General features: G+C 48.8%; 2 protein-coding genes across 2 annotated transcripts in view; both read right to left on the bottom strand.

Moving 5' to 3' along the window:
• The window catches only part of LOC113479585 (AF4/FMR2 family member 1-like), a 320,468-nt gene that overhangs the window by 199,867 nt on the left and 98,581 nt on the right, over window positions 1-22,020 (bottom strand). The window lies entirely within an intron of this gene.
• LOC113479580 (dentin matrix acidic phosphoprotein 1-like) lies at window positions 497-4,671 on the bottom strand. Its single transcript, XM_026847742.1, has 5 exons — window positions 4,428-4,671; window positions 3,443-3,516; window positions 3,301-3,348; window positions 2,575-2,823; window positions 497-2,425 (listed from the first exon to the last, which is right to left on the bottom strand). Exons 2-5 carry the CDS (start codon window positions 3,494-3,496, stop codon window positions 1,124-1,126), a joined length of 1,653 nt encoding a protein of 550 aa, XP_026703543.1. The 5' UTR covers window positions 3,497-3,516; window positions 4,428-4,671; the 3' UTR covers window positions 497-1,123.

Genomic DNA, 22,020 nt, shown 5'->3' with positions numbered 1-22,020 from the left:
AAAGGGGAAAAAAAAGAGGCTTTACCCGTGATGTACCAGCTCACAATGAACTCTTTTCCCCCACTCACCTGTGTCTCTGCTGCAGGGGGCCTGGCACCACGGGCCACCGAGGACACCCAGAGCCAGTGGTCCAGGAGAGTCCCCATGCCCTGGGGCATCTCCTTCTCAGCCTCTCTCAGCAGAACAATCCTGGCTTGCATTGCAGCAAGTGATAGCCATGATATAGCAAAGCCCCAAGCCCATCTCATAGGAGCCATTAGCTTTTCCACCCACCCCACTGCAGGGCCACCCAGGAGCAGGGCTGGCCCTTGGGGAGCCTGAAAATAAGGGGGTGGGAACACCCCTCAGCCTCTGATTTTCCCTTCACCCCAGCACGCTGCAGGTCCCCGTGCAAACAGCCTGCTCTTTGCTCCCCGCTCGCTCCAGTCTGACCCCAAATCACAGCACCCAGCTCCCCAGGGAGAGAAAACCAGCAACACCTCAAAGCATACCACCCTGGAGTTTGATGGTTTTAATGGTAATTAAAGAAATGAACAGGGTACATTTCAGCTTTGAAATACAAGTGCAAAAAGGATACAATATAATGTTTTCTGTACATTTCTTACAAAATATTACATACATCCCATCCTGAAGTGGTACTTCACACACCGCTGAGCCCACACACCACGTAAAGCTGTAGCCTTTCCTCCTTATGTGCAGGACGTGGAGCTAACAGAAAGCTCCGTCTGGAGTCTGGGCAGAGGCTTTTAGGGCAGTGGCAGGTAAATACAAGCGGTGAAGGCAGGGACCTTTCTCCCCAGCATGCCCTGATGCAGCTCCCGGAGTGCAGTGTGCCCCTGTGGCAAGTGGGCAGCATCACCCTGCAGCACTCACAGCTTTCAGCTGCTTGCCGGTTTGGCATAGGAAATGGCTTTTCTCCCTGTGGTTTGGCCTTTTCCCTGTGTCTGGCATCACCTCCCGCTTTGCACCCTGTGTAGCATGCCCAGGTCAATCCCTGATGAACTCACCTCCATTTTATCCACAGCATCTTCTCAGGAACAAATCAACCAGGCTATATAGCAAATAAATTAACCCCCTCCTCCCCCCCATACCCCCCAGCACCGATGAGGCTTTGGGGCACAGATCAGTACCCGTCCTGGCAGTCGTTATCATCGTAGTCAGAAGCAGGCTTGTTGTGGTAGGCACCCGGCCGCCGTTTGCGGCTCTCCAGGCCCTGGGGAGAACTGTCGTCCCCATGGCTGCTGGACTCTCGGGTGGCGTCCTCCTGGGAGCGGCTCTCCTCATTGTCATCATCATCATCCTCCTGGGACTTGCTGTTGTTGCTCTCTGTGGAGCTGCTGTCCTCGCCTGCACTGTCCTCCTGGCTGCCGTCATCCTCCGGGGATGCGTTCTGGCTCTCAGCTGATGTGCTCTGAGTGTCTTCATCGGGGTTGGAGTCATTCTTGTCCTCCTTTGACTCCTCTACGGTGTCCTCTGTGGACTGGCTCTGCTCACCATCATCTTCCCCGGACTTGCTCTGGTCCCCCTCATCTTCCCCGGACTCACTGTCAGGCATGGACAGTGCACTCTTGTCTTCAGCAGACTCCTGATCCTCCTTCTGTCCTTCCCGGGACTGGCTGCCGCTGCGCTCGCTCGATGTGCTCACCGCCTCCTGGGACATGTCCTCCGGGGACTCCCCCAGCTCTTCGTCAGACTGCTCGGCGGTGCCCTCGCTGGACTTGCTGTCCTCATCCTCTCTGGAGGGGCTGTCCTCCCCATCCCTGTCCTCTCCAGAGCGGCTGGTGCTGTTTTCCTCTGACTGGCTGGCGACAGACTCTTCCGACTGACTGTTGTCCTCCGTGGATGGGCTGTCTTCTCCTGAGTCGGTGTCCTCCACCTCGGGGGACTCGCTGTCACCCTCATCCCAGTGGTGTGAGTCAGCCCCTCGGCCACTCTCTCGGCTGCTGCCCGGGGCGCGGGGGCCAGCACGGCGCCCCTTGTAGCTGCTGCCCGGACCGTCAAAGACGGAGGGATCATCTCCCTGCATGGCTTCATCCTCAAAGTCGTAGCTCTCCTCCTCCTGGCTGCTGCTGCTGCTGCCTCTCTGCCCGTAGGTCCGCTCATACCGGCTGCCGAGGTAGTTCCTGTACCGCCGGTGGTCCGCCCCGATGCTCTCGCTGCTGCTGCTGCTGCTGCTGTCGCCGTGCCTTCTGCCAGCTCCAGTATCCTCTCGGCCAGCATCGCCGCCGTGTTCGCCTGCCCCATCAGCACCAGCCACATAAGTAGGACCTTCGCCCCCCTCCTCTTCCCCATTCTCATCGAAGGTGTCATCCCCACTGTCATCCTCCTCGTCCAGAAGCCCACCAGCGTGGGAGGGAAGCCCGTTAACCCCAGTGCCGTGGCGCTCTCTGTTGTCATCATCATCAGCATCCCGTGCATCCTCCTCCTGTGGAGGTGACAAGCAGAGAAGAAAGCAAAGGCTTGCAGGTAACAAGCACTATTGACACAGCTCGCCATGCAGGCCAAGACCAATACCAGATTTGGGGCTAAGTGTGCCTTCCTGGGCGAGAAAAACATCCCTCTCTACCCACTCACCAGGAAACCAAGGCTGTTCCCCAGGCTTGCGTCCTCGTGGTCCACCCAGTTCAGGTCTTGAGCCTGCCCAACTCTGCCTCCCTGGTCTCGGCCACCGTGCTGACCCAGCTCCTCACCCACGGCGTTTCCACCCGCTGGGTCCCCAGTAAGGGTATTGTCCCCCTTCTCTGCACTGGCAGAAGGATGTCTGCCGTCTCCACCACCCAGGAGGTTGCCCAGCTTGTTGATGTCATCTTTGCTTGCTGTGTCCTGGAGGCAAAACATGACAGAGTGCTTTGGTTTATTAAACACCATGACACGTTTACTGCTACTGCTGCTGCTGCAGGATGATATATCACTCCTAAGCCATGCAAGTGCTCAAGCCCTTTTTCATTGCTCACACCTCAGCCCTTCAGTTGTTTCTGCTGATGAAAAAACCCAACAGCCACCAATAAAAGGGCAACCCAGAAAAGTCCAAATCATGATGGTTCAGAGCACAGAAACTCCTTTTTCAGGGCTGATGCAGCAGAATGCATCAGGTGAACTGGGAATGTGCACAGGGAGGCATGGTGAAATGAGGTGAAACCAACCCAGCTTGAGAAGACTGAGGAAACAGGCAAAGCTCAAAGACCTGCAGAAGGGGCAGCTCTTCCCCCAGGTGCCTGGTCCAAAGCTGCCTGCCTGGGGCTGGCTCCCCATCCCAGACTTGCCCCACGAGCAGTGGGACCAGGGCATCCCTTGGCTTACCTCCTGCTGGGCGCTGCGGCGGGGGCGGGCGGGCTGGTGGGCAGGCACCTAAACGTATCCAGGAGACATTTGATCAGTGATCAGTGCACTTTGGAGGGGCAAAACCACCGGGGGTTTGAGTACCTGTCCAGTGAGTACTTACAGGGTGACTGTGGGCTACGGCCCAGAGGAGCAGCACCAGGAACGCAGCCCTCATGTTGGTTGTGGTCCCTGCGGCTGCAACAGGGAGCAAAGTATTTGCACACTAGAACAAAGCATTTGCGTGTGCCCCTGGCTGTAACTAGGTCCCAACTGATCAGCCCTTCCAACTGACACAGCCTTGCTGTCCTGGCACACAGTGCTCACCCTGGCATGTCATCAAACAAGCCAAGGATTTGTCCACGTGCCACCTCCTGGCATCTCCTGTGCAGCAATTTCCCTTTAGTTTGGGACTTGAAATACCTGGCCATGTTCTTGCAGATTTTTTGTCTAAGCATCATTAAAGATCAGGAAAGGTTTTCCATATTCCCTGTTCCACAGGGGCCACCCAGCTGAGCTCAGCAGCCTTGAGGGGAGCTGGCACCACAGGTGAGCAGTGCCATGAGACCATGGGCTGTAGGGCTGTGCCTCCCACCCAGCGTGGTCCCCACAGCCCCATGACCCCACAGAGAGCTGCATCCCCAGTGGCCACTGGGTCCATCTGACATCCCAGCCGCACCGCTGCCTGTGCAGGCAGGTAAAGAGCTGAGGGATCTGCTGGAGTTAAGAACTGTCAGTGTTAGATTAAGGGTTGGACTAGGTGATTTTCAAGGTCTTTTCCAACCGAGATGATTCTGTGATTCTGTAAAGTAGCAGGGGGCCTTTCTTCCAGCTCTGTTCTCATTTTCCAAGCCCCTTCAGCAGCCCATCACCGCATCCCCACGGGGCACACTAACTGTACTGTGCGTCACCCTGCACCTGAAACGTGCTGGAGCAAAGAGCCACACTCCTAATTTCTTCCTTTACAAAGCAATACCTACATCCCAGCTTACAAGTCTTTCCTGTTTTTTATCAAAACTTGCAAGGAGATCTACAACCCCTGCCCCCAAACCATTGCCATTTGCACTCCGGGCAATGCCAAAGCAACCCAAAGAAACCAAAACCTTTACCTTGAGGTGTGATGCGATCTGGCGTCTCCTCCGGTGCTGGGGATGGGGCTAGCTGGCTGCCTGTGTGGAAATGCCCCAAGCTGTGTGCCCTGGAGTGGCTGCATGGGCATTTAACCGCTGCCCGGTGCCAGCCCCGGGCAGGGGGCAGCCAATGGCACCAGCAGGCACCGCTGCTGCGTGCGGAGGTGTCGCCGGGAACTGGCCTCCCACGCTTCCGCCGGGACGCTGGCCCTAAAAAAGCTCCTTGTGGTTGCAAGATGACGAGACGGGCTGGCAGTTAATGACCGACTGCACCGGCCCTGTGTTTTGACTGCTAAATTTATTCCGTTCACACACTTCCCGCCTCGACACACACAAACAACTATGGTGTCACCCATGTCGAGCACCGGACCCCATCCTGGGGATGGCATCCTCCTAACACCTAACACAGGCACTTGGGAGTGACGTTTGCCCCCCGCCACGGGCCAAGGTGCTGAACCCCACGTGGGACCATTCCCCTGCTGGGACTCAGCCTTCCCTTGTGCCCCGGGGCAGGAGCACAAAATGCGGTGCTAGAAGGAGAGGACATGCCTATTTTCATGCCCATACACGTGTTCAAGCAAGGGAGAAAGGAAATACTAAATGGAGGTGTGCAGGGAGGATCCCACCCCCTGCATGGAGAGGGTGTAGCACCCCCAGCGCTTCTTCCAGCTGCCAGCCCCCCGGGATGAAAACAAATCTCTGGAAAACAAGACATGCACATGTGTATGGGTGCGTATATGCATGGGCATGTATGTATGTATGAATTCATATGTATGAATACATAGACACACGTAGAATCACCAAATTCACCACATATACCCCAGGGTTTCTTGGTGTAGCGTGGATTACCTCCTCCAAACAGTGGAGTAAACCAGCAGCACAAGAGAGCCCCTACTCGCTCACAGATAATACAAGAGTGAGTTTGCAAATACGTGCACATACGTGCGCACACCCTGACGTGTCTCTGCCCAGGAGGTTTAGGACAGGACCAGCGTGCCCCAGCCCTACACCCAGCTTTTCCCTCTGCCCCATCCTGGGCGGAAGGAGAGTGACTTCCTTGCCTGTATTTGGCTGTTACTAAATCCTCTGTGCCCGCAACACCTCCTCTCTGCTAATAAAAACACCCCGCAAATGCAAATAGGATGCTTTGAAGTAGGACGCGTGTCTGGGCTCTGCAAGCCAGGTTCTCCCTGCACCCACGCCGCGGGTGATGGGCACAGCCACGGGGAGAGGGGACCAGGAGGAGCATGCCTATGGGTGTTTTATTGGGTCGGGAAGCGTAAATGACAGCGTTGATGCACTGTGAGGAGTGTTTGCACGTCCTTCCCTGCGGGGAGGAGGTGTTTCTGCTGCCCTGGGTAAAATAAAGAGGCTTTCAGACAGCAGAGCCCCACTCGGGGGCTGCCGCGGCAGGGGAAGCCCATGAAACAAGGTTCACCTTCAGCAAGGTTTCAGAAGGTTTCAAAAGCTTTCAAAGGGCTTCTGGCCTGCCCTGCTGTAAAGCCCTGGCAAGTCAGTCCCCTGCAACAGCCCCTTGGTACAGGGACCCCAAATTTCCAAGGTGGGGGCACAGCCCAGAGGACACGGCAAGGGCTGCAGGTTCACAGGGATTCACAGGACACGCTGGTGCTGCAAAATAAGTGAAGGAAACCTGAGGAGACTCAGGATTGACACAAGGGCTTTGTAAACTGCAGATTATCTGACTTTGTCTGGGATGTATCATACACAGACAACAGCATTCAGAAAGCATCCCCCACGCTGTGACAGCACCACAGCTCAACAGAGCATCTTGTGAAACCAGACATGTCAGTCTGCTGTTGCGGATGCCTGCTTAAAGTCATCCTCCAAAATCTCCTGCCTTTTTCCCCCATCATTACTCGCCAGGGGACCTTGTGTGTCTCCCCGGTGAGGACTGTGCAAAGACCATGCAGGTGCCAAGTGTGATGAGCATCTTTTTTCTCCTTCCTCCTGCCCCCCATGCAGAAAGGCCCCAGTGCTGCCCAGGCGCCACTGCTCTCCCCACAGCCCCTTGGCTTCAAGACGGGCACCCTGAAGCTGCTCACACACACACACACACACTCTTCAGCAGATGTTTTCTCTCTTCTTCCCTACCCTGCCACAGATACTGTGGGATATATTTTCCTCTTGACCTGAGACAAAATTATACCCCTGTCCCCAGTCAGATATGAGTTCACATTGTCAACCTTTTTTAGGCACCTCCAACAATTACCATGCTTTGTTGTTTTTTTTTTTTTAATGTCAGACCTGCATTTAACTCAGCCCTCAAAGACCTGGTGCTGCCTCACGTCCAAGCACCGCTGTGCAAGAAGGGGATAAACACCGAGCTGTGCATATCTACCTTTTTTATAACACAGGCCACTCTGCCCCAGTGGCCACCCACCCCCAGGTCACCTCCCTCCCTTCTGGTGGCCCCAAAATGCCCGTGGCACCAGCGCACCCAAGACAGCTTGCTGCTAGCACCCAGACCTGACCCCAAGTCCCTGTGATCTCCAGTAGCCCTGGGTCGAAAGACCAAGGTCTGTCGCCCAAATCCCCTCCAGATAACATCACACAGCATCTGTCAGACTGCCAGGGCAGCTCTGCCTTTGTTTTGCAAGGAAAGGAAACCCCAGCATACACATTGTAACCTTAAGATAAACCTTTAAAAAAACCCAAAACCAAAACAATGATATTTAGGAATTTTGTTGTTACAGTAGAGGTGAGAAATGGACTGAGGGTGGGGGAAGTGGCTGTCTGACTGGTGTTTAAAATGCAACTGTGCATTTCCCCAAGTCCTACTCTCCTGAGATGCTTGGGCCCTGGAGATGGACAGGATGGGAAGCAGAGGGGCAAGGAAGTTGGGGTAAACGTGGCCCAGCTAAACCCTCAGGCTGGCCAGGAGGAGGTGGCTGAGTCAGAGATGAGAGGATTGGCAGGGCTAGTAGAAAGATGCAGGAATATCCCTTTTCTATTTGGCAAGTTGAACTTTGTTGTGTTCATGAGGACAGAGACAAGGTATGAGCACAGACAACAGGACAGATCAGAGATGCCAAAACCAAGAGAGAAGCTGGCACTGCAGAGAGCAAGCTGACAGCCTAACAGCTGGTCTCCTCTGCCAATTGAGTCATCTCAGCATCGAACACTCAAGAAATTAATACTGTTCCAAAAAACCACTGTTCCCTCTTTTTCTTCCGTCCAAGGTATTTTCACAGTATTTATGTTGCTGGTGCACTTCTCTCCTCATTATACAGGTTCTGACGGCAGCATCAAAAGGAAAAGGATCAGTGAACAAACTGGAACAGGAGAGACTAGGATGAGAGCAGGACTCAAGACACACATTCTCGGCCCTTTCCCAAGCACTCAACACAGCTCCTGCCTTACGCTCAGATCCAAATCCTAATCCCTTTGCTGAGCGCTTACTGGTGACAGGTGCTGCATTTTCAGTTGGAAGCAGGCAGGAAAAACCTTGCTTCCTAAATATTAATTTCTCCCATATCTGCCATGTCAGCATCAGGAATGTCAGCGCCTGATCCCAAGGGACTCATTCCCACACTGCTCCTCTAAAAAAGGATGCTCAGCCTTGCAAACCATCCAGTTCCCACATTGCTACCTGCTTTGCAGGTGGATGGACCACAGCTGGCAGCTGAGGGTGAAGGGGGCAGAAGCAGCCTGGCTTTGGCTCCTCTGCACATCCAAGGGATCTGAGCAAAGACATTGTGCCTGTTCCCTGAAGTCTGAGTAAGTATTACCCGTGTTTCATAGCATTAACGTGACACACAATGCAGTAGCTAATGATAACATTTTAGGTGTTTGAAGATCAGCATTGATAATTCAGCTCCTCCTGGCAGCAAGCCTCAAAGATACAAACACTGTGATATACAGCAGATGGAAGTTACCATTGTGATTTTTCACAGCTCGGAGGCATGCACAAGTTTGGTTAATGCTAAGCCTTTAGAATTTGCTATTTCTCCTCACTGGAAAAAAAAAAAAAAAGATCAAACAAACAACATCACAGGAGCCTGAGTTCTGGAGTCCTGAATTACAGACACACACGGGGCCCTCCTAATGCTAGCCCGCTGCACAAGACCAACAGCTCCCTGAGACCACAGGGGGAGGATCATTCACCCACCCTTAGGTGTCTACTCCGGAGTTTCCTTTACAGCCAGAGAAAACAAGCACTTTTAAGGTGCCAAACATTTGCCCTATTTCAGGCTGAAACACATCGCAGACTGTTTGAAGTCTCTATGACACCGCCAAAGGAAGGCGACTGGCATGCTGATCTTGTCTTACCAACAAGATCCACCGTTCTCCTTCCAACAGACATGCAAGGCAAGTTCCCGAAATTCTTCTCTCCCCTCCTCCCATGCAAGCCCCACGCTCCCTTCACTTTCTTCTAGCACTTTTATACCGCCCTCCTCTCAGCAACTGGCTCCAGGCTCTTCACAAATGTTCTTCCCTCAGAAGAAAATGCCATGCAGAGGCATTTGCCAAAACCAGAGCTGTATAGCCACCCCCATCTCTCCTGGAGGCTGCAGGCAGATGAGCTGGACAGTAAGGACTCCGTGCAGAGAAAAGCAATTAACTCTCAAAATTAAAAACAACTATGGGAGTAACACTGTGATTACTTTTTCCAGACACGAGATGTTCTTGCCTAACAAGGGCCAGCCCCATTTCTCTTAGGGGAGCTGAAACCACTACATGTGAATAACTGGTTACGCTCCTATTGCCAGCTGCTGATTTTCAGGCAACCATCAGATGCAAAAGCCCCTTCCCAAATGCCTGCTGTGGCTGGGGAGTATAAATGAGGCTTCTCAGTCCCTTGCACCTACATTTTTGGGAACAGAACAAGGTTGGTTCCTCTGCAGCCCCTATCGCTCCTCACCGCTGTCTCCACATGCATGGCTCCAGCCTCTTCTGGGCAGGGGAGCCACAAAAACCAGCACATTGCCTTGACAAACTGTTTGGACGAAGGCTCGCAAGCATTGTACCTGCTCTGCACTGCTTTGCAGTTTGTGCTTCTAGTCATTGCTGGGGTAAAATGCATGGAGAAATTATTGGTATTTGCACTGCGCCCATCACAGCTGGAAGTTGTGGCTGGGCAGGTACCTTGTGCTCATCTCTGTGCGTGACCAGATTCTCAGGTCCTGTAAATCCATATTTATCAGAGAAATTGGCTGAATTCACTAATCTGAGGCCATGACTTCATCAGCTGTGGACCAGGTGCCTAGCTTCCGTCTGGCCACTGTCAGATCTAACATGTTTTCCTGCATGCAGGCACTACTGCAGCTTGCTGCCCTTGGTCAAAATAAGGGCAGGGACAGACACCCCGCTCTGCCCCGCAATGGGGAGCGGTATTGACACTGCGGGCACCGGGCAGCCCTGGTGTGACCGGGCTGTCAACAGCTCAGCACTGACAGCAGTAATCATAGCAACAGCAGTGGGATCATTACAGCTCCTAAAATTTCATTCAGAGCACAGAATCTCCTCCAATCATTCCTTGCTCAGAAATTGGTCCCCTGGGAGGTGGGAGCAGTAAGTATTTGTCAATAACAAGCTGGAAATGGAACAATAACAGACCCAGCCATCTCCCTGCGCTTGGCCCCGCTCCAAGTGGAATTTCAGAGACCTGTGCCAGACACCAGCTAAGCAGCGTGATGTAAGTACCCTCGGGAAATAAAACACGGCAGTGAGCTGGGGCTGGCTCTGCCCTGGCATCAGCTGGCAGCTTGGGGTGACCTGCTCCAAGCTGCAGGTTTGAAGTGCAGCCAGCTGCACGGTGCATGCCTGTTAGATGTCTATAAATGGTTCGCAGTACCCCTGATTTCTTGTTGGAGGGAAAAAACCCATCAGAAGGAAATGACGAGTGCAAACGGGTGATGCAGAGGCACAGGCTGCCTGGAGTGGGCAGAGAGGTCAGGACAGCGTTGGCAGCTTGAGGGATGAAGATGTCTGTATGGAGAACCAGACCCTCCTCCTGGAGGGTGGTCAGCACTTCTCCAAATCCTATACTGTCATTATGGCTCACTTGGTCTAAATTTATCACTGCTCGGCATAGCTGGACAGGAAGCATTACCACAGTCCCCCAGGAGCCTGGAAAAGCTGGATAGACACCATCAATGCAGCCCTGAGCAAGAGACCAGCAGCAATTTGGCTCATACCTCCAGAGGACAGAAGCCAGTTTTCTCCACTACGAGCTTCATCTTGCCAAGATGCTGAGCAGCTGGGAGCTGGGGCAGGCCAGCCTTCAGCCTGACTAACCCTGTGAGGGGAAAGCCTGCCCCATAGTTAAAGTCGCATCTGCTGTGACAAGGTCTGCACACTCCTTGCAGATGGTCCCATTGGAAAGAGGGGTCTGGTTTGTGGTGATAGAATTGTATCTCCAGGTTTGTCCAGTTTGCAATGAGCTAAATCCCTGAAATTCTTGAGTTGAGATGTTCTCCCCTAATGCTGACAACATGCTTTTCCTTAGTCTTACTCATATTTTTTTTATATCTTCAAAATATTAATGACTTTTTTTTTTTTTTTAAAAAAACAAACACAAAAGAACCAAAACCCAACCCAAACCACTATCAAAATCCAAACAAGCCAAATCCAACCCCCCCCCAAACCAGAGAACTCTCAACGAATACAATCACAGAAAATAAAAGCCAGACAGAAAACATTAAATCTCTGGGAGAGCAGAAGTGCTTTCCAACTGCCAAGAAGACCTGTTTCTTTATATGCAGCATTCCTTCTGTGCTTACAGAGTAATTAAGCCCTCACTGTTCAAAGCAAGCCCAACTATAGGACCACATAAGCTCCACTTTGAGCACCCGCACTGCACACAGCCGAACTGCTCATCCCACGGCAGAGAAGGGAGTCAAACCTTCCAGGAAAAGATGCTCAGGGCAGAAGAGGCAGGAGAATACAAAGTCCAAAGTTGCCTGCTTCCTTGGATTATGAAGGACAGAGGAGGAGGAATCCAAACGCATCCTTGCTTACCCACAAATGCTCTAGGCAGGCGTGAAGCCTACAGCTCTGCAATAGCTAAGGAGCCCCACGGCTGTCCTTCTGCCCTTGCCAGCCAGAAAGGCACAGCACTTCTCCTGCCTGCACTGTGCATTTCCAGGGGAGGCTCTGCCCAGTGCACTGCCAGCACACTGAAAGGCAGCTCAGGAACATCGCCCCAGAACTCGGCAGCAGCTACCCCCAATTCTGAGACAGGAACCTGCATTTCTGCTCCACATTCGCATGGACTGCAACAGGAATTGAATCTTACTGCTTTTAAGAGCTAGATTTAGAAGATCTGCTATCTATTCACCCCAGGAATCTATCTGATCCAAATACTGGTTATAGGGCTGAATCAATTGTTCAGTCTCAACAACGTGACAGTTTCATCCTCATTTGATCTATTCATGAATAAAGCTTTTTTTCCCCCCCAGTTGCTCTTTGTAATTCTGTACCAATCAACTTAAATAAGCGCGCTGTAAATGACAGACTGAAGTCTTACACAACAGACTGATTCTGCTGGACAAGTATATTCACACTCTGTTAAACTTCCAGCTGAATTCGATGGTACACCTCAAAGGAGTATGTGTGGTTGCACGTGCTAATCACAACCATTTGACTCAGGCTATTTCCTCTTCACTATTACCCCTGGAAACCCCTTTTGTCACACAATGTTTTTTTCTGCATGATGAACGCATAGAAGGATACTGCATAGGAGATAACAGAAGCAGAAATCTTAAAATAAACCCACTCGTAAGAAATGAATACGGGGGGATAAGCAATAACCCTTATGCACGGAATTCACATTTTTGTGTAGCCAGTCACAAACAAAAAGATGTAGAGATACATCTGATAACCAAGCAGGGAAGACAGATGCAAACAAATGCAGGCAAAGTACTGGCAGGGGAAGGCAGGATTGAGAACCGCTGCCTGTTCCAAATCTGTACAGTCCCACAGCTGGAGCAGGTACATGACACTCCCTTGCCATTATTTTCTTTTAGCAACTTCAGGGCTCAAGTCATTGACAAAAACTTTCCTGAGGGTTTCTATTATTTGTGCCTCATGAAATGTCTGCAAGGTCTAGCACTACCTGCCTTCTCAAGTCACGTATGCTAACTGTAAGGTGCCTGTGCCGTGGGAGCAGCCCTGCTCTGCCCAGATGTAATTACACGGTACACTATGTGGCTTTCTACAAGGAAATGGCATCACCACCTCTGTCTTCCGCCAGGCACCTCTCCAGAAGCAGCCCAAATAGGAGTGCAGAGCCATGAAAGGACTTCCTCCGTCCACCCAACCACGTGGGGCGGGAACATCCCTGGAAGCATCACTCCAGCTTATGTGTCAGGGCATCCTCTGTCTTCATCAGGGCCTGGCACTCCTCGCTGAAAAAAATCAGGCCAGAATCACAAGAGCTGATCCATCTCACCTGTACTCCTCTCAGCATTGTGGTCTTAAGCACTTCACCACCCAGCCCACACTCAAATCTTGCCCATGCCCACAGCTGTCATCTCTTCACATGACTAATGTGCTCCAGCTGGCAAGCTCAAATCTTTTCATCCCCTCCAACATCTAGTCACACATAACAGAAAAATAAATAAAAGTTCCTGTGTTCAGTTTTGGGCCCCTCACTACAAAAAGGCCATAGAATGACTCGAGCGTATCCAGAGAAGGGCAACGGAGCTGGGGCAGGGTCTGGAGCACAGGTCTGCTGGGGAGCAGCTGAGGGAACTGGGGGGGTTCAGTCTGGAGAAGAGGAGGCTGAGGGGAGACCTCCTGGCCCTCTGCAGCTCCCTGACAGGAGGGGGCAGAGAGGGGGGATGAGTCTCTGGAGCCAAGGAACCAGCACCAGGCCCCGAGGGAATGGTCTCAAGCTGCGCCATGGCAGGGTCAGGCTGGCTCTGAGGAAGGATTTCTTTGCAGAAGGGGCTGTTGGGCGTTGGAATGGGCTGCCCAGGGCAGGGGGGGAGTCCCCATCCCTGGGGGGGTTGAAGAGTCGGGCTGAGCCATCGCTGAGGGATCTGGGGGAGTTGGGAACGGTCAGTGTGACGTTCATGGTTGGACTGGAGGAGCTTCAAGGCCTTTCCCAACCATGATGATTCTGTGATTCTGTGAACAAAGGGAAGTTTTGGTCTGATTCTCCTCCTAATGTTTTTTTCCCTTTAATGAAAAGAAAACTTAAAGTTCGTGAGACCTGGCCGAGCATTAACACAAACAGTGCACTTGAACAGCCATCATCAAAAACCACTCATTTCTGTGAACCTTTCGAGAAAATCTACTTTCCAGAGTAGATCTGTTAGCAGAACCCGCCCATGCTGGCCATGTACTGTAGCAGGGCAGCCCTGCAGCATGGCATTGCCACTGCCAGCAGCAGCCATAAGCTTTTTGTGGAGCTGGCACAGACTGGGGACTGACACCAGCCAGGCTTGCTCTGCCTGAGCTTTTCCTGACCCACCAGCCATGTGTGCTGTACTAGGTTTGGCTGTGATGGCCATTTTTCTAGTTGTCCAGGTGCTTATGACCATGACACCAACGCAGCGATGCTGCCCGCGCAGGGAAATTCTCCCATGATGGAGGTGCAGGACGCGATGCTGGGGGCAAGAGATGGGCATGGAGTGGGCACTGCAGACCCCTTGGCTATCTATGCACAGCTCACCGATGTTTATGCCTGGGCTTCTGGCTTTAGGGGCAACAAAGAAGATAGCAAATGTAAAGTAGTGAGAATTTTACCTGCAGAAATATTCTAAATTATTATTATTTCTTTCCTTTTCTGTAATGATTCGATCCTGATGTGACGGCCGTGGAGCTCTTGCTCCACAATGTGTGGTGCTGCTGACAGTGCTTTTTTCTGGCTGTGGACCTCAAGAACTGAATTTCTGGAGGAACGGAGGTGACAGTCACAGCTCCCTGCAAGGTGGTGCCTCCACACAGTGGTCTGTTTGCTCCCAGTTTACATCCTACTTCCCTCTAGGCACAGAGAGACAGGCAGCCATGCCCACGCAGGGAGAAGGTGCAGCATCCTTCTCCTTCCCACCACCTCATCCCATGGTAAAACTATAATTTGATTCCTCTCCCCACATCTATTTCTGGATTTTCAGCACTGAAATTAGCGTAACTCCATTCAGACAGGAAGTTGTTGCTATAGCACTAGAGAAGGGTACTTAGAAATGAATACCAGTCTTTGATTAAAAGATAGATGTCTAAAACCTTTTAAATAAAACATAATGAAACAGACACATAAAAAAGGGCTATCAACAGAATGCTCTACTCCCTTATCCTTACTTCATTTAGGCAAAAGGCAATGGAAACACTTTTATAACAGTACTGTTATATACTGTATAACTTACCAAGGAGTTTCTGCAATGGCAAGGAAATGACTGAACAAATCTCTTCAAATAAAAGTAAATAACAAGCAAATTAAATAAATAGAAATCAAAGTTTCACTACGTGAGACACATATTGAATGTCCAGAGTAAACACAATGTCCACAAAGCTCTCACTCAAAAAATAGTTTAGAACCCATAAAAAAGAATCTGTAAAAATCCAAGGAATTGACTGAAGACCAGTCAGACACACTCCTTAAACCAGCTCAACTACGTTGTGCCTTTACTAACCCCAAACCTTTGCCTAGAGGGGAAGTGACCCCATGGGTTTCTGGTGCTGGAGGAGCTAGAGACGATGGCCATCTTATGGCAAGAGTCTTTCCCTCTCCTCAATCCTCCCTTCTAGGAGAAGGCCCCTGTCACCCTGTGAAAAGTAGGCTGCCTGCTTATTCCCCTCCCAGCTCACCCCATCATCCCTTTGCTCCCTCTCCCCAGTACAAATCCCATGACCTGAGCTACCCTGAAGAGGCATTGGGTCTGCAATGAAAACTGATGCTGTCTGAGTTCACAACATATTTATCCCCTCTCAGTGTCCAGTTCTCTTCACGTTTAGTTCATTTTGTTTTGAAATATAAACATCTCTTCAAATATCTTTCCTACCAGAGAACTAAAATGTGCCAGGCGTGGACTGCCTTCTAAAACTGCTCCCATCAGGTAATTCACAAGTGGTATTTTTAAACCCGTTGCTTGCTGAACAACAGACATTACACCCACCCACCCACAGACACTTCTTTGTCTTGCGAGAGGCTGTAAGCAGTGAGACATCACACATGCAGATAGGAGCCTGACCTTCATATGCTGTCACAAATAACACATGCTCCTCAGTATTTATTTCTATTTGAGGAAAATGCAATTGCATATAGTCGAGGATGCACGTAGCAAGGGTAAAACCTGAGGGAAGAGAGGAGCAGTCACCCAGGGCAGAAGCTGGGGGCACAATGCTGCAGTGGATCTGAAACCCTCCAGTGCCCTGCAAACCCCTGAGAACAGCTGTCCTCTCCAAGGAAAAGCCTAGTTGCCCCTCAAGCCAAGTGAAAAAAACCACAAGAGCTGCCATCCCGGAGCCCCCAGCAGGGAGGGAAGCTCCCTGAAATGCTGCCTTGGAGGCAGGGTAAGAGGGGCCCAGGGGCAGGGCAGGGCTTGTTTAGCTATACAAAACCATGCTTTGTTTTTTGAGCAAGAGGGAGCCAGCATCAGAGCTGAAACAAGCCACTTACAGGCTATATGAAATATCAGCAGCAGAACCAGGACCACGACAGATGTTGATACTCCAGGCTAAGCCCATGCTGTTCCTGAATCAACAAGGGCAATGTTGCACAATTTTTGTCTCCTTATGTACAAAGGCTTTGCTGCTTGTCATCACTCATTACATAAACAGACTTGACAAACTCCTTTGTGAGTCTTGACAGGCTTTTTACATCAACTTTCCCATCACAAGTGGATATGGCTTTTTTCTCCACTTAGATGGTGTTCCCACACAGCTGCAGAGCCACCTCATGGGGCCATCAGGTTCAATAGCAAATGAAACAGCATCCATCCGTAACACAAAATGTGTTTGACCCCCTCATCCCAAGACTTAAATCCATCTGCACAGGCAGTCTTATGGCAAGTACTTGGTGAAACATCAGCAACGAGGTAGATGAGCCACAGCATCATCCAGTGTTATTCGGACTGCAGACTCCGCTGTGTAACTGTCTGCTTCTGCATTATGCTTCCCCAATAGCCTCTAACTGCACAACGTGTCTGAAATGGTTAAGTGAAATAACCACCAACTTCTGAGCCACACTTGGAGACTGCATGACTTGTAAAAAATGGGTACTTCCAGCAGAACTGTCCTTAAAATAGCCATGCTGACCTCAATCTGTGTGTCTCTTTATTAAAGCAAATGCACCCTTGAATAATATGGCAAGACAAAGCACATCTCCGCAGCCTCAAACTACAGAAGGGTTCAGGTACAGATAAGATCTCTTCAGTTTAGAGCCATGTTTACCTCTTGCTGGTTTAAGGACTTTTTCCCGTTTTTTTTCTTCTTTTAAAGAATTTGGTCAACAAAACATTTTGAACAATACAGAGCATTAGCTGAGTCTGTCTGGCTGAAGGGCAAAAATAGCCATCCCTCAGTCTGAACTTTAAAATAGCTCCTCCCCAACGGGACTCAAATGTTCCCCGGCTGGGAAAGATGTTTATTTCTCTCCCTCTTTTTAAAACATTTAATTTCAGCTTATATAGGCAATGTGGTCAAACATGACACAGCCCAGCGCAGCAGCTCACAGGACACAGGATGAGAGTCTCTAATACACTAACTGCATCACACCTTGAAAGATGAAAGCCTGATTTAGCAGCAGCACACGGGCAGCCTCATCAGAGCCTTGGACCATTTCGGAGTCAGTTCCCATACACTGTAAGTGTGATTCATGTCCATACATTCAGGCAACAATAGTCCTGGTTAGCACTTGTTCTCTTCTCACGCATCATGAAAATCATAAGCAGGAATACATTCAGTACAGTGTTTAATAAAGGTAGAACAAGAAATAAAGAGCAGCAATATTTTAAAAAAGCAATATAAGGTTTTGACAAATTGAGATGGCTGAAGGATTGGAAAATGCCACGTTAATAACGTAAAGGAATTATAATGTGCAAGTAGACACAACTCCTGCTATATGGAATAAAACACTGATGATGGAGGGCTTCTGGACTAGAGCATAAGATAAACCGTGAAACCACATGGTCTGTATAGCTCTTGAACCCATTTTTAGATGCAGATCTGACTAAGTAACAGGCTAAAAAGAACACATAGGATGACTTTTTAATTAGTCTTTCTGATTTTTCAAATCTCTTTAATGATATGCCACACTGTTGAGATTTTTCACTGAAAAACCTCTTAGGAGATAGATGAGTTACAAAAGATACATCACCAGCTCATATGCATTTATTATTATGCTCCACCTGAAGAGATGCTTGCTAATCTTGAAAGAAGTCCGGAAATTGCTGATCTCTAATTTAGAAAGGCAGCTTTTAGAGTCAAAAAAGCTGTGCTGAAATTAAATTTTTAAGAGTATAAAAATTTCAGAACAAATTCAGAACAAGGAGCCTTCAGAAGGCAGTAAAGTTTTCTTTCTTTTGAGGTAAAAGAGAAGGAAGGAATAATGTACTAATATTACATAGTCCAGAGGATGTAACATATGTGTATATAAATTATCAGTGATTTATTTTCAGTAGATAAACCAATTTAGAAAGCAATGCATGCAAAAATGCTTGGGCAAACTTCCCTATCAGAATAGCAACCATAAGGTGCCTAAAGACTGGCCATACACCAGCATACCTAGATATTCTCCTGCCTCCTCAAGAATAAGGCCCAGAAAACCCCTCACAGTATTCCTTTGGTGCAACGCAGCTGAAGTGAGGTTGAACAGAGCAGGTCAGAGGCACCAGCTGCCTCCTTTCCCCAGCACTGTCTCCAATCAGTTTTCCTAGCTGGTTAACTCTCAAGAAAATTAAACTCCCCATGAAATGCCTCTATGGTCCACACCAACCCAAGCTATTATTTTGAATTGGAAAGGACAAGTGGTACTTGCCAACATTTCCAATGGGAGCTGCTACAGGTTGTGGTCTTTTGAGAATCTAGATAGCCTAAATATAGATAGCCTAAATGAAGGCTGTTTCACAGGCTCACAAAAGCCTTCAGGTGCAGCATTTGGTAAGGAAGTTGCACAGAGACTTCCCTTAATTTCCTGATCAGCTGTTAATTAATAACTAACAGGCAACCAGAGATATGCTTAGAGCCCTATCAACACCATCTGGCAGACTATGATCTGCAACAACCTGGGAAGCCACGGCACATGCACATCCGCACTGCATGATCAGCCCTGACTGTAATCAGGCTTAAACTGTTTCATGTCTGTTGTTTTGTTCTTTTTTCTCCCCTCCAGTAAAAAAAGAAAAAGCAGGGACACATAAGCTAGGTACAATATCACAGAATCGTCTCAGTTGGAAAAGCCTTGAAGCTCCTCCAGTCCAACCATGAACCTCACACTGACCATTCCCAACTCCACCAGATCCCTCAGCGCTGGGTCAACCCGACTCTTCAACCCCTCCAGGGATGGGGACTCCCCCCCTGCCCTGGGCAGCCCATTCCAACACCCAACAGCCCCTTCTGCAAAGAAATCCTTCCTCAGAGCCAGCCTGACCCTGCCCTGGGCAGCTTGAGGCCATTCCCTCGGGGCCTGGCGCTGGCTCCTTGGCTCCAGAGACTCATCCCCCCTCTCTGCACCCTCCTGGCAGGGAGTTGCAGAGGGTGATGCAGTAGCCAGTGTACATGCAGTTTCTTTATCTACTCTAAAAACTCCACTTGAATACCAATTTGCTTGCATTTTTTCATTTCAGGTTAAAGCATAGCTGATGGAAAAGTCAAACTTTATTTCTGAGTCAGAACTAGCACTGAGGTTAAAAAGTACTTCACATTAAAAAAACCCTGTAAACTGAACCCTCATACCTGGTATGGAAGTGGATGGCTCAACACCACTCTCTTGTGGGCAGAGATCTGAAGGCCTATGGCTGTACGGAGCATGCAGATGTGTAGACAGCTCAAGTAAAAAGAAACGTCTTTTCAGCCTAACTCCCTCTCCTCCAGTCAGTCATGCCCATAGACCTTTTCTGCCACGGAACACAATGCAAGGCAGGCATATTAATAAATGTAACACAAACTTCCCTGAGCTTTTCCTCTCTTCCTTTGTTTCAAGCATCTGTTTAGCAGCTGTCACAGTGACACACAGATAAATATATATATATATTTTTTTTACCTCACTGTACTCATTTATCTTCTTTCTTCTGTGCTTAATTTTTCTTTTTTTGCTTGCTGCATATTCTCCCTTTCCTCTACACATAGGATTTTTTGTACAGCCATACTCCTCACTGCAGGTTAGACTTACTGGAAATCAGCACATAATGTTACCGTAAAAGCGGGCAGAGGAACTCTCTAAGACTCATTTTGGAGTGTTAGAAAGCAGAATAGCTTCAGAAAGGTGAGTGTGCCCCAGATCTATAAGTAGTAGCTAATACACAGGGCCATTATACATATTCATAACTTTGGTGAGAAATTAGTTACATATGCATTAGATTTCCTGGAACTAATTACAATATCTGCATCCTAATTACACATGTGCTTTCCTGGTGGGTGGTGGTCTCCAGGGGTCCCTGGTGCTCGTCGTAGTCTTCCTCACTGTGTCTGCTAGTTCCCTCCGTGCTCACACATGCTCACAAAGGTCTGTTTAGGAGGTGTTGTGCAGCTGTGTCTTGAGCTGGTTTGTTTTAATTTGTCCCATCCTTGTTTCTGTTATCTTCACGAATAGGCCCCAACTGTCTTATTTATTACCATCTTATCTTCAAACTCCTTTCTTCTTCACCAAAGCACCAACCTTCAGCTGTGTCTGCACACTCCAGAAGCTACATTGATACTGACCTAATTTATTCTCAGTAAAAAAAAATGTTTAGCAAGATGAAAAGCAAGACAAAAAAAAATGTTAGCAAGGCATTTTGGCTTACATTAATTCTCAGCAGTAAGCACTCATTTTGCTTGAAAATACTCTTAAGGAGAACCCCACATGTCCAGTTTTCCCACCATCCTGCAGGATAATGCAGAACTTCACCGTAATGGTGTAGGCTGCAATGAAAGTGCTTAGGAATATGGTGGAGTTTTGAAAAGTCAGTGTGAAGTTAATGGTTAGACTGGATGATCTTCAAAGTCTTTTCAACCGAGATGATTTTGTAAAGAGCCAAAGTCCAAAATGAAACCAGGCATTTCACGTGAGGCATGTCAATCATTGCACAGTACAGCAGACCACTGAAATGGGACCCACTGATGCTCCAGTCACAGTGATACATCAATGCTTCTCAAGCACATGTTGATGGAAGCTGTGTCACCTTCACCACTGTCTAACAGCCATGCATGGATTAGGCAATTTGGGGAATATCAGGTCTTAACTAACGAAATCAGGTTTGAGTCTAAAGTCTCATGAAATGGGAAGCATCTCTCCACCGACAGGACTGATGAGATGTGTCCCACAATTTTGTATCCAGCACACAGGCTACAAGCATAGCACTAAAACACAAATGGAAACCAAAGCAAAGATCAAGCCAGGATAGCAGGACCTCCAGCGTAATACTGGTATTAAATGAATTCATGCTCTTCTATTGTTGAACCAGAGCTGACGCAGCCGTGTACTTCACTAAAAGGTCACCTAGCTGTCAAACACGCTAGTGGTTCAAGTCCTTCTCCTAAGTAAAACAGGTGGGGACAGGATATAATTATTCTGTTTCCAGATGAAATCATCTAATGAGTCACAACAGTAATTTCTAGGTTGCAGTTTTCCAGCACAGTAACTACCTGGCTTGCCCCTCGTCCCCATCCTTTACCATGATGGTATAGCACCTCTTTCTGGTGAGAGAACCGTTACTCCATCAATGAGAGGGTTTCCAAAAATTATGCTACCCGACACAGCGGGACTGGCTGCAGACTTCCTCACTAGTACTGATGGCTCTGAGACAAGCTCAAGCTATCTGAAGACACTCAGAAAACAACTAGGGATCTTCTCTTGGCCAAAGCATTTTGTCAACAAATGCAAAACCAGAAATTTGATTTAATTAAACATTTTGCAAATATGTAACAGCTTTGATAAACAATGTATAATCCCTCAATATCCCTGAAACAGGCAAAGCTTAGAAACCACATACACTTTTAATAACCTTCAAACCCCTACAAATTTCAGCTTCAAAGTCCTGCACATTCTGGCACTTTTTTTGAATTAGCAATTTCAAGGCAAAGTTAGTCGCCATTATCTAAAAATCTTATGAGAAAATGAGCTAAATACTTAGCTAGCATAAGATTAGTGTATTTGTCCTAATTTCTGAGGAGTCACCTGAATATCTATCTTCTATTAACTGAGCTTCCATACCTGGAATATTTAAAAATCACAGAAAAACACTTAACTTTGATCCCCCAATAAAACTAATCTGATAGTACAAAGAGGGATGTTCATGGCACACAACAAAGCTCTGAACAGATAAAACCAGTCATGTTTTAGTAATGCACAACAAAAGAAAAAACAAACAGGAAGTTCTGAAATATCACCGCTTCTTTCAGATGCTGACTGGCTGACAGACCAGCAGAATTTCAACTCCAATAAGCATGAATTAGTTTCCAGGCAAAG

Source organism: Athene cunicularia, assembly GCF_003259725.1.
Source record: "Athene cunicularia isolate RWA chromosome 4 unlocalized genomic scaffold, athCun1 chr4_part2, whole genome shotgun sequence".
NCBI classification, from domain to species: Eukaryota; Metazoa; Chordata; class Aves; order Strigiformes; family Strigidae; genus Athene; species Athene cunicularia.
The sequence above is the reverse complement of the archived record's forward strand: the minus strand, read 5'-3'. Positions and strand labels throughout refer to the sequence as shown.